The sequence below is a fragment of the Belonocnema kinseyi genome, chromosome 8, assembly GCF_010883055.1.
Source record: "Belonocnema kinseyi isolate 2016_QV_RU_SX_M_011 chromosome 8, B_treatae_v1, whole genome shotgun sequence".
NCBI classification, from domain to species: domain Eukaryota; kingdom Metazoa; phylum Arthropoda; class Insecta; order Hymenoptera; family Cynipidae; genus Belonocnema; species Belonocnema kinseyi.
Genome location: NC_046664.1, coordinates 77,783,847 through 77,797,278, shown reverse-complemented (window position 1 = coordinate 77,797,278; position 13,432 = coordinate 77,783,847). Strand labels below are relative to the sequence as shown.

The window sequence follows — 13,432 nt, the reverse complement described above, 5'->3', positions numbered from 1 at the left end:
TCCCTATCCTAACTCCTCCCCAACCCTTTTTCCTCATTTCTTCTTCCAAGTCTGATATTAATAAATTAAATAAAAGTGGGCTCAGAGGACACCCTTGTCTCATATTAATTTTTTCTTAGAAATTGAATTTGTTTGTTGGTCCATAATTTATATTTATTAGTTGAACACTTTACTATTGGGTAAATAAATAATGTTATTAGAAGACGTACTTTTAATTTTTTCAGTACTATTTTTTTTGAAAATTCCTTTATTTTGTTGTTGAAAATTTATTGTACCAACTGAAGATTTCAGTATTTTATTTTTGTTATAAAATTTATCTCTTTAGTTGAAAATTATTCTGTTTTGTTGAAAATTTGTTTCTTTTTTAGTTGAAAATTTATTTTGCCAACTGAAAATTAACTTTTTTTTTTTAAATTAATATTTTTTAGTTGAAAATGATGTTTTCTAGTTGAAATTTAATTTTATTTAACTGAAAATTTAACTCACGCATGTTTGGTTTTTCTCTTTTTGGTTGAAAATTCCTCTAAAAATTCAAATATTTGGTTGATAAATCATGTATCTAATTAAAAGTTCGTCTATTTTTGTAGAAAATTCTATATAGAAAATTCTAATTCTATTTTTAGTTAAAAATTGATCCGTTTCAAGTGAAAAATTCATTTATTTGTTGAAAATCTTTCTTTTGGGTTAAAAATTAATCTGTGCCGTTGAAAATTGAACTATTTTGTTGAAAATTTGTTTATTTTTTAGTCGAAAATTTATTTTATTAACAGAAAATTAACAATTTTTTTGAAAATTCGTTTCATTTTTTGTTGAACATTTATTTTACGAACTACGGATTTAAGTATTTTATTTTTGTTAGAAAAGTTATCTTTTTAGTTGAAAATTAATTTATATCGTTAAAAATTAGATTTTTTTGTGTTGAGGATTTATCATTTTAATTAAAAATTCCTATTTTTTGTTTGTAAAATTGACCTTTATTGATCGAAATGTAATCAAATTTGATTTAAAATTCGAATTTTCGGGAGAATATTTAAACTTCTTGGTTGAAAATTTACAATGAGCTTATTAAAAATTACGTTTTCTACTCAAAATTTAATTAATCTATTTTTAGTTAAAAATTTATCTGTTTTAGTTGAAAATTGAATTTTACTATTTCATTTTTTTGTGGAAAATTGCATTTTTTTAGAGCAAGAAATGTTCAATTTTATAGAAAATTTAACTATTCAATTTTCTGTGAAAAATTTATTTGTTTGAAAAAAATATGTTTAGTGAAAAATTCGTTTTTTTTATATAGAAAATTCATCTTTTGGATTGGAAATTCCACTAATTGGTCAAAAATTTATATTTTTGGTTAAAATGTTATATTTTAATTAAAAAATAAATTAATTTTGCTGAAAACTCGTTTTTTTTTGTTTTTTTTAAACTTACTTTACTAAATGCAAATTGAACTATTTTAGATTTGTATTGTAAATTCACCTTTTTTAGTTGAAAATTTATATATTTTATTGAAACTGTATCTTTTTTGGTATAAGATTTATCTTTTGGGTTTAAAATTGAATTATTTTGTTGAGAATTAATTTCTTTTAATTTGTTGTTTTAACGGAAAATTTAGTTCTTCTATTTTTGTTTCAAAAAGCATTCTTTTTTTATGAAATTCAAAAAATTGAAAAGATTTTAAGTTATTTTACTTTATGTTTAAAAATTTTTTATCGTACACTTTTAAATTGTTTTTTTTTTAGATATAATGATTAATAAAGGAATTCTCAAAAAAGTACGACCTAAATATATCTAATAATTATTTAAGATTGTTTACAAACTACAATTGTTTATCAAAAGATTTTTTCTTTTCTAAATGTGAAAATAAATGTTTAATTTTTCCCCTATTTTCGTGGAAAAATTATCCTATTTCTCTTTTTTGAGCTCTTTTTGCGCTCTGATCCCTGATATTGTGATAAGATTTTTATCATTTTTTAAATAAATTTGTAGATATGGCTTTGATGAATCACGAAAGTGAAGAACCTGTTGAAGTAGTTTCCATACAGCAGTGGCTGAAAGATCCGAGCTTGTTACATTCCTTTAAGTGCCAAGAAGTGAAAGTCAACGGATACGTTTACGAAAGGTTGGTGTTATTTTATTTTAAATTGATATTTTGATAAAAAGTTATTTTATTTTCAAAATGTCCAGTTTTTTAAGATAATATTTTTAAAAATATTCAAATTCCTATTTATTTTGATAGAAATTAAAAATTTTTAAATTAAAAATGCAACTGTTTGACTAAAAATAAATCTTTTTTTCGTTGAGGCTTCAACTATTTCGATAAAAATATATCTTTTGAATTCCACTATTTTTAATTTTTAATTAAAACCTCTGGTTTATATGCTGAATATTTGGTTGAAAAGTCGTCTTTTTTGGCAGAAAATTAATTCGTAATTTAGTTTCAAAATTAAATTATATTGGTTGAAAATTCCATTGTTTGGTTAAAAATGTAACTGATTCATAAGTAATTTTTTTGTTTGGAAAATTTTACAATTTGAGTGAAATTTTTTTCCTTTGTTGTGTCATTTTAGTTACAAAATCATGGGTTAAATTATCTTTTTTTTTTTGTTGCAGATTCCTCATTTTAGTACAAAATTCTTATTTTTAAATTGAAAATTAAACTGTTTCGTAGAAAATTTGTCTTTTTGGCTTCAAAATTATACAAAATAATCTAAATGATTCACTTTTCAATTCATTAAATTTGAAAATTTTTAATTAAGAAAAAAAATAATTATTTAATATTTAGCAATATTTGACTGTTAGTTTAATAAAAGTAAATTCTAATTTTAGAATTATTGTTCTATTTAAAAAATGTTCAACTTGTGAGTGAAATAGTTGGATTTTTATGTAGGAATAATAATTAAATACCTATTATTTGTAGAAAAAATTTGAGTAATTTTAAGAGATACTTCGAAGTTAAAAAAAAAATCAAAATTAATTTAAAACTTAGTATGGTGTCAAGTAATTTAAACTGTGTCCTGTAAATTAAAAAAAAATCCTTTAAATCATCCAGATTTTTTTGTGACAATTCTGGAAGTCTCTTAAAATCTTTTTGAATATTCTGTTAAAATAATTTTTCAAAATGAAAAATCATTTCAATTGTTATTTAGAAATTCAAAATCGAAGGAAACCTTTTTTTAATTCGCAGGATTTTCTAAAAGTCGTAGAAGAAATTCAATTAATTTTAAAAGTGATGCAGAAGTTCTGAAAAAATTTTTAAAATGATTTTAAATTTGAAAAAATTATAAACAACTTCTAGATTTCTCAAGTTTGAAATTAATTGCAATTTTTTATATCTCTTAAATTAAAAATCTTTCTTAGTTTAAAATTCAACTAACGTTGAAATTTTTTTTTTCGGTTTTATTCAAATCTTTTTGATTGCAAATCAAAATTGAAAACTCACCACTGGTGGAAAAATGATCTATTTTATTGAAAATTCGTTTTTTTGTCTCAAAATTAATTTTGTACTGAAAATTTAACTATGCCAGTTGAAAGTTAAACTATTCTGTTGTTTTTTTTTGTACGTTAAAAATCAATTTGAAACTGAAAATGCAAATACTAAATTTTTGTATGAAAAAAATTTTTTTTAGTCGAAAATTCGTTTTTTTTTTTTTGTAGAAATTAATTTTCTTGGTAGAAAATTAATCTTTTTGGTAAAAAATTCAACTATTCCAGTTCAAGGTTCATCATTTTAGTTGAAAATTTATCACCTTCTTTGAAAATGTAATTATTCTTTTAAAGATTAGTTTTTTCTGTGAATAGTGTTCTTTTTAATTGAAAATTAAACTATTTCGTATTTTTTACAATTTATTTTTTTTAGTTGAAAAATTGATGTATCTTGGAAATTTGTCTTCTTTTGGTAGAAATGAATTTACTTACTTCAAAATTTATTTTTTTTTGTTGTTGCTGAAAACTCTTCTTTTTTTCTGGTTTGAAAACTAAACTATTTCAGTTAAATCTTTGTGGCTTAAAATTCAACTTTATGTTTGGAAATTTGTTTTTCTTAGTTAAAAATTCAACCATTTCGTTGACAGTTCATGTATTGCAATGAAAAATTGTATTTTTTGGGTGAAAATTAATTTTCAATAGAAAAAAAGTTTTTTATGCAAAAATATTTAATTTTGTACCAAATATTTGATTTTTCTACCAAATTATTGATTTTTTAAGCCAATAGGAATAATTTTCTACAAAACTGTTGATTTTCAACAAATTATTTAAATTTTCAGTTATTTTAAGATTTGAGGCTGTAATTAAAAATTAAAAACAGTTGTATTCAATCAACATAAATTAATTCGCAAAAGAACATTTGTATTTTAAACCAAAAGAATAGAAAGAAATTTTTTAATTTTCACGGCAAAAAGGTCAGCTTTCAACAAAAAGTTGATTTTTCAACAAAATATTTCAATTTTTAACAAATAAATTTATTAATATTTTATATATAAATCCATGATTAATTGATTTATAAAAAAATATATAATAAACAACACTAAAAGATCGGAATATTATTAAAATCATTAATAAAAATAATCTAGTTAAAAACTCAATTATAATTGAGTTTAAAAAACTGAAAGTAAAAATTTGTTTTAATTATTGTTTAAATTTATGGCATTTTGGGACAAATTTTAGAAATTAATAATTATAATATGTTCTAATATCATTTGTTAAAGCTTTCTAAATTAAACATATTAATTAAATTCTGGAAACTGAAAAAAATACATTATAATAAACTTGCCAAACTGTATAAATATGCAAACTTTCAAGTTAAAAAAAAATTCAAATTTTTAATGCTTCTAGCCTACAATAATTTAATAATATAATTCTGAAATTTTTTAAAGTTTATTGATTGATTTTTCAATTTAGAGTTTTGAAAATGTTAACGTGGATTTATATTTTTGGAACTTAATCTAAATTTTTGAACTCTATATTTTATGAATGTTCAAAATTCTGAATTTTTCAGTTTATCTTACAGCTTATACTTGTAAGTTATTGAGTATTCCAAAAAAAGTCTTTCATTTGAAAAAATTTTAAACTTTAATTTTTTAAGTTTAACATTCAAGAGTTCCACTTTGAATTCTCTAATTTGTTGATTTATTATTACTTTAAATGGAAAAATGTTTAGAATAGAGTTCGATTTCAAAAATATTATTGACCGACAAAAATGTTTGCAAACCGAGAAAAATCCGGAAAAGGACCTGGAAAAATGTATTTTTTATTGTCCTGGAAAACCTGGAAAAATTCTGGAATTTTTTGTTTTAACCCATCGAGTACACACTGGGTCATATTTACCCTGTCACCGACTGACCAAAAATTGGCTCAGATGTTTGAAAAAATTGCAGCACCATAGCCTCATAAGTATAGTTCAATGTCCCGACTACAATTTTAGACTGTTTATGTAGCTTGCCGGGTCATCAGTCGTCTTTGAAGCGATTGAATTCGAAGCAGGTTCAAGGTGACCCATGTGTGTCTTTAATGTCGAATTGACTAAAATTTGGATTTTTCGTTTTCATCAGTATGTGAAATAAATACCTTTTTTTTAACCCTTAAAGGGCACAGTTTCGTAAAATTACATAAAAGGCATACTGGGTGTTAGAGACCCAAGAGTATTCAAACGTGTGCTGTGCCGACGGTATTGAATAGTTTTTTAACAAGAAAATCAGTTAATGATTTTTACTCTATCTAGTCTAAGGAGAAAAAGGTTTCATGACAATTTTTGACACTTAAAGTAGTTAAAAAATCAGTTTTGGAAAAAATTTAAAAAGGAGTTCTTTCACTCTAAAACTCATAACTTTTTAAGTTTTTGATATTTTTGCTTGAAATTTTACCTGAATACTTCCGAGATACGGTGCTTCGAAAATAAAATTAGTCTTATAGTTCTTTAGTGATTAAGCTATTTTATTGATATTAAACTGCGTATAAAAATTATAAAAATCAAAATGATGTGAAAATGACGTAGAAAAATAGGTTTTCATGTCATTTGTTAATCTGGCGCCATATGTTCCATTTTCTTGAATTTTGTACGTTTTGTTAAAACGCAAATAAGTCCTTGGGGTCTTTAACACCCAGTATGCCCTTTAAGGGTTAAGGTACAAAGTAGGACTATTTTATTATTATTTAGACATACTTTGAGAGTATTCTCATAAATTCTTAGCTAAAAGTATTAAACATTAAAAGGTTCAGTAGTTGTGAAATCATAGAGAACCAAAAAGTGAAAAGGGTAAATTTGACCCAGTGTGTAGGAGATGTTCGAAAAAAAAGGTGTGTACTCGAAGAGTTAAGATACGCTAGAAACTCGATGAGTTTTAAATTGCTTAAAATTGTCTTTATTTCAGTCAACTCCTTGTCACTGAAAGTCACCTGATAGTCCTCCGTGAGATTCCAGGACGAAAAGGTGCAGCACACGTTATAGTGAAACGTCCTCTCTCCAGTATCGTAAAAATAACGTCCCGAAAACGCCATCCCGATTTGATTACTTTTAAATACGGAACGACCGAATATAATGACACTCTGCTCATTTCGGACATGGACAGGTTTCTCATTCCCAATGCGAGCGAGGCGACAAAATTGATTTCACAGCAGATTTTAAGGCAGCTGAAGGCCGCTAATGAGGAGAGTGATAAGTAATTAAATTTTGTAAGGGTGAGTGATGCTGTTTTCGCGCAATTCGACTCTTTTTTTAGTAATATTTCGATATTGCCATTCTGTAAAAATGAGAATCTTTTACCCATTCACCTTGATATCACCTCAATCCGTTTTTTATTCCCTAGGGCGTAAAAATCATACTACCGATAAAATACGAGGGCCAATTAACTTAAGATTATTTTGCTGGGAACGGTCGGATTTGAAAATTTTATTCAACGGAAAAGTATTTATATTCTTTCAATATCTTAAAACAAACTAATTTACATATATTTGAAGCCTGCGCAGAAATAACGTTGTATCAACCCGTATTTTGTGTACATGGAGTTTTATGCATAAGAGTTTTTCTATTAGAATTTTTGGAAATTTCAAGATTGAATTGGGCCAATTTGAATTAATAAAAATCAGAATAATTAGGCGAAAGAAAATTTCGATTTCATACAATTTTGAAAACCATTTTTTTTATTTTTAATTCGTACATTCTAAATTTATAAATTATTGTGGGAAAAAAGGCTTTCCAAACTCAAAATTTCAATATTCTGGAATACGTATGTTGCGTTTAGCTGCAGATTTAATTCCGATATTTTAATTTAATACTTGATGGCTGCTAGCTGAAATATTTTGGGATAAAGAATTTTTTAGAATTTCGGAAAATATGTACCGATTTTGCAGGTTTTAAGGTATTTTAAAAAATTTCACTGAATTTTCTAAGGTTTCGAAAGATTTCAATGATTGTTGGGATAATTTTTTTTATAGATCTCAAGGTATTTTCATAAATTTTCAAGATTTCAGGAAATATCGCCAGATTTCATAGAAATGCACGGAATTTAATAATATTTTAGTGGATTTTAAAGAATTTATTCAAGAAAAGTGAAGTATTTGGTAGGGTTTCTAAGATTTAAAGAGATTTAAATTTATTTTATTTTTTTATTTTACCCTGAATTTTGATTAAATTATCGGAATTCTTTTTAATTTACTTGAATTATTCTAAATTTACTCAGTTCTAGTTAATTTAATTGATATTTTTGAATTTTTAAAAGTATTTTATTAAATTGATCCTGTGGATCAATTGATAAAATGGTCAAAAGATTTTAAATATTTAAAGATATTTTTTTTCAAATTCTTTAGAAATTTCAAGGGATTTAAAAAGATTTTAAAGGATTTGAATCTTTTTTAAGATTACAATGAAATTTTGAATTAATTTCAATAATTGAAGGGGATTTTATAGACTTTAAAATATTTGAAAAAGTTTATTTGCTAAAAAGTAAGAGATTTCGTAGCATTTCAAAGATTAAAAGAGATTTTCAAATATTTTTGACAACTTATTTGGAATTCGGCCTGAATTCCTGATAATTTTTTCTGAATTCTTTTATATTCTTCTAAATTTATTCAATTCATCTCAATTTAATGGATTTATAAAAAGTTTTTGTTTAATTAAAAGTCTTTCAAAGTCATCTGAAATTCTGAGGCATTATAGCGAATTCTTTTGAATTATCTTTAATTTTTCTAAACTCATTTCAATCTTAATTCACTTTTTCGGTTAGAAATTAGTAGAGTTTCAAAGATTTGAAATTATTTTTTAGAATTCACTCTGAATTTTCAGTTCACTTGAATTTTTCTAAATTTACTCAATTCTACTTTATTTATTGGATTTTTTTTTGATTTTTTAAAAAGTTTTTATTTAATTTATCCTGAAGTCTTTCAACCTCATCCTGACTTCTCAAGAATTTCATCAAATTCTTTTGAATCCCCTTGAATTTTTAAAACGATATTGTATAATAATTACCGTATTGGAAAATTCCCCTATAATAAAAATACTGATTTATAAAATTCTCGAATAATAAAATTCCCAAATTGGAAAATTTCCGACTTATAAAGTTCCCTAATTTAAACAATTACATTTCTGTATTAATATTATTTATTTATTAAAAATGCAATAATTAAATATTTATATAAAAGAAATCAATATTTAAATTCTCTAATATTAGTGTTTTAATTTAAACTAACAATAATGGAAAAAAATATTTCTGAGTGAAATTTTTTGTTCAATTATTATTATTTTTAATTTGAACGATATTTTAGAAAATATAAACATTGAGATTATATATATTTTTAAATAAAAATACTTAATTATTGTATTTTTAATAAATAAATAATATTTAAAACAACATTTTTTATTTTTAAAATTGGTGAATTTTATATTTCGGAAATGTTATTGTTCGGAAATTTTCCAATTAGGGAATTTTATTATTCTAAAATTTTCCAATTCGGTAATATTGTAAAATAAAATTTCCCTTAAGTTTTCCTAAGCTTATTTTAAATTTTCTGAATAGATAAAAATTTCAAAGAAAATTTTATATAAATAGAACTCAATGCATACAAAATGTGTTGATATAAAGTTATTTCTGCGGAAGCCACAGTTTATTAATTGCATTTTATGCACTTTTAATTCACTTACTTTCCTTTAATTATAATTTTTCTATTACTTGTAAAATTCTTCACTAATTTTTATGACATTTTTAAATTTGTTTATTCAATATAATGCCATCCACTTTTGTTTTTATAGTTGTCTACCTGACCGGGATATCCTGGAAAATATCGGGAAATGATAATGATTTTAAATAATATTTAAAAAGAATTTTATAAATTTTAGTTTTTTCCGGGAAATTTTTTCAAAAGAATTATCATTTTAAGTAGGGTAGCGCTTAATTTCTTTCTCTTAGTTACAGAAAATCAGTAATTTTTTTAAATGAAAGAAAGGTTTTAGTGGTGCCATACGTGCAAAAATTGTATAAAAAATATTTTGTTGATTTTTTTTCGGTAGCACCAGAGAATACGAAATTGAAAAAATTAATCAGAAAAATTTGTTGAATACAAGAATTCTTTTTCAATGAAGAAAAAATGTTTGCTTTGAACCGTTTTGGAAAACTAAACTTTTAAGCACTGCTCTAATTTTGAGTTAGCAAATTTTCGAGAAAAATGATAATTTTTAGTTGGAATAGAAAAATTTCCTGAAGGAATTATATTTAATTCTGAATTGTATCAGAAGATTATCGAAAAAAATGATTACTCTGATTTTTAAAAAAAGTATATTTTCGAAAAAAATATAATTTTGACTTGGTAGAGGAAATTTGTGAAAAGAATGATGATTCTCAGATCGGGAAAATAAAATCATCCGTCCGGTAGACAATCTGATGATTCATTTTTGTTAATTTTGCATTCTTATTGTATTTTTATTCAGTTACCTTTAATTTTAATTAATTTTATGATTGTGTACTTCAGGGTTGTGAAAACTGGCTTATTTCGTTGATTACCAGAAGTAATATATATATTTTTTTGCTTCCTCAGCAAAATCAGCCATAAATCCTGCCAGACACATTTTTCGCTTGAAATAAGTACAAACTTTTCAGCCACGATAGACCAACCAAACTTGTAAGACTTAAATTTTCTCAAAAGTAGTTGAAATTGTTTTTTAAGCGTTTTAAAGGGAAGAACAAATACTCTATTAGTGATAAAACAAATAGTTTTCAGTAGGGTCCTAATTTTCTAGTTTTGTCCATAAAAAGTTACTAATGCGGGACGGCTGAAAAATCCCGAAAAATAATATTCCCGACATTGTATAATTACCGAATAATAAAATTTCCCAATTGGAAAATTCCCGAACAATTCAATTTCTCAATAATAAAATTCCCGAATAATATCATTCTCGAATAATAAAATTCCCTAACCTTAAAATTCCCGACACTGTAAAACTTCCAAATTGGAAAATTCTTGAATAATAAATTTCGGAATAAAAAAATTTCCGAATAATAAAATTCCCAAATTGGAGAATTCTCGAATTGGAAATATCCCGAATAATAAAATTCCCGACAATGTAAAACTTCCAAATTGGACAGTTCTTGAATAATAAATTTCGGAATAAAAAAGTTTCCGAACAATAAAATTCCCAAATTGGAAAATTCCCGAATTGAAAAAATCCCGAATAATAAAATTCCCGAACAATAAAAAATTTCTTAAATAATAAAATGTTCGAATTGGAAAATTCCCGAACAATTCAATTTCTCAATAATAAAATTCCCGAATAATATCATTCCCGAATAATGAAATTCCCGAATAATATCATTCCCGAACAATAAAATTCCCGACACTGTAAAACTTCCAAATTGGAAAAATCTTGAATAATAAATTTCAGAATGAAAAAATTTCCGAATAATAAAATTCCCAAATTTTAAATTCTCGAAATATAAAATTCCTGCTTAATCAAATTTCAGAACAGTTTCGTGTATAATATTACCGAATTGGAAAATTCCAGAATAATAAAATTACCCAATAAAAAATTCCCGAACAATAAAATTCCCGACACTGTAAAACTTCTAAATTGAAAAATTCTTGAATAATAAATTTCGGAATAAAAAATTTTCGAATAATAAAATTCTCAAATTGGAAAATTCCTGAATAATATCATTCCCTAATAATAAAATTCTCGAAAAATATCATTCGCGAATAATCAAATTCCCGAGACTGTAAAACTTCCAAATTGCAAAAGTCTTAGATAATACATTTCAGAATGAAAAAATTTCCGAATAATAAAATTCCTAAATTGGAAAATTCCCGAAATGGAAAAATCCCGAATAATAAAATTCCCGAACAATGAAAATCCCGACAATGTAAAACTTCCAAATTGGAAAATTCTTGAATAGTAAATTTCGGAATAAAAAATTTCCGAATAATAAAACTCTCAAATTGGAAAATTCCCGAATTAAAAAAATCCCGAATAATATGATTTCCGAATAATAAAATTCCCGAAAATTTCATTCCCGAAAAATAAAATTCCCGAACAATAAAATTCCCGAAACTGTAAAACTTCCAAATTGGAAAATTCTTGAATAATAAATTTCCGAATAAAAAAATTCCTTAATTGGAAAAATCCCGAATAATATGATTTCCGAATAATAAAATTCCCGAACAATAACAAATTTTTGAATAATAAAATGCGCGAATTGGAAAATTCCCGAACAATTCAATTTCTCAATAATAAAATTCCGGATTAATATTATTCCCGAATCATAAAATTCCCGAATAATATCGTTCCCGAACAATAACATTCCCGAATCTGTAAAACTTCCAAATTGGAAAATTCTTGAATAATAAATTCGGAATAAAAAAGTTTTCGAATAATAAAATTCCCGAATTGGAAAAATCCCAAATAATATGATTTCCGAATAATAAAATTCCCGAAATATAACAAATTTTTAGAATAATAAAATGCCCGAATTGGAAAATTCCCGAACAATTCAACTTCTCAATAATTAAAATTCCCGAATAATATCATTCCCGAATAATAAAATTCTCGAATAATATCATTCCCGAATAATAAAATTCCCGACATTGTAAAACTTCCAAATTCGAAAATTCTTGAATAATAAATTCGGAATAAAAAAGTTTTCGAATAATAAAATTCCCAAATTGGAAAATTCTCAAATTGGAAAAATCCCAAATAATATGATTTCCGAATTAAAATAATAAAATTCCCAAATAATATCATTCCCGAATAATAAAATTCTCGAATCATATCATTCCCGAATAATAAAATTGGAAAATTCTCGAACAATAAAATTCACGAATAAAAAAATTTTAGAATAATAAAATTCCCAAATTGGAAAATTCCCGAACAACTTAATTTCTTAATAATAAAAATCCCGAAAAATAAATTTCCTGGACAATTTGTTTGACAATATTATCGAATTGGAAAATTTTAGAATAATAAAATGTGCAAATATTAAAATTCCCAAATTGTAAAATTCCCGAATAACAAAATTTCAAAACAGTTTATTTTATAATATTATCGAATTAGAAAATTTTAGAATAATAGAATAATACAATTCGATAATATTATAAAATAAACTATTCTGAAATTTTGTTATTCGGGAATTTTACAATTTGGGAATTTTAATATTTGCATATTTTATTATTCTAAAAGATTCCAATTCGATAATATTATAAAATAAACTATTTGGGAATTTTGTTAATAGGGAAATTTTCAATTTAGGAATTTTATTTTTCGTGAATTTTATTGATTGGAAATTTTCCAATTCGAGAATATTATTATCAGTAAATTTTGTCATTCGTGAATTTTTTATTGAGAAATTTTATTATTCTGGAATTTTCCAATTCGGTAATATTATACAATAAACTGTTCAGAAATTTAATTGTTTGGGAATATTAGTATTCGAAAACTTTATTATTCGGAAATTTTATTATTTAAAAATTTTCCAATTCGGTAATATTCTAAAGTAAACTGTTCGGGAATCTTATTATCCGGGAATTTATGTTCTGGAATTTATTTGTTCTGGAATTTATTGTTCAGGAATTTTATTGTTCAGGAATTTTATTGTTCTAGAATTTTCCAATTCGATAATATTATAAAATAAACTGTACGGGAATTTTCCAATTTGGGAATTTTATTATTTGCAAATTTCATTATTCTAAAATTTTGCAATTCGGTAATATTATCAAAAAAACAGTGCGCGACTTTTATATTTCGGGAATGTTATTATTGATAAATTTTATTGTTCGGGAAATTTTAAATTCGGGCTTTTTATTATTCTAAAATTTTCCAATTCGGTAAGATTCTAAAATAAACTGTTCAGGAATCTTTTTCTTACGGGAATTTATTTTTTCGGGAATTTTATTGTCCGAGAATTTTCTAATTCGGCAATTTTATTATTCTAAAATTTTCCAATTCGATAATATTATAAAA

The 13,432-nt window shown here is 24.2% G+C and overlaps 1 protein-coding gene across 3 annotated transcripts in view; it reads left to right on the top strand.

The window, feature by feature from the left end:
* LOC117177877 (TBC1 domain family member 23) overlaps positions 1-13,432 on the top strand; it is a 156,814-nt gene that overhangs the window by 31,367 nt on the left and 112,015 nt on the right. The window contains exons 8-10 of one of the 3 annotated variants that reach the window (XM_033368921.1): positions 1,987-2,119; positions 6,366-6,672; positions 6,801-7,554. In XM_033368921.1, the coding sequence (XP_033224812.1) occupies positions 1,987-2,119; positions 6,366-6,657 (425 nt within the window). In that variant the 3' untranslated portion in view covers positions 6,658-6,672; positions 6,801-7,554. Of the gene's footprint in view, positions 1-1,986; positions 2,120-6,365; positions 7,555-13,432 lie in introns of those variants that run through there. The other 2 variants (XM_033368919.1, XM_033368922.1) reach the window with 2 other exon arrangements.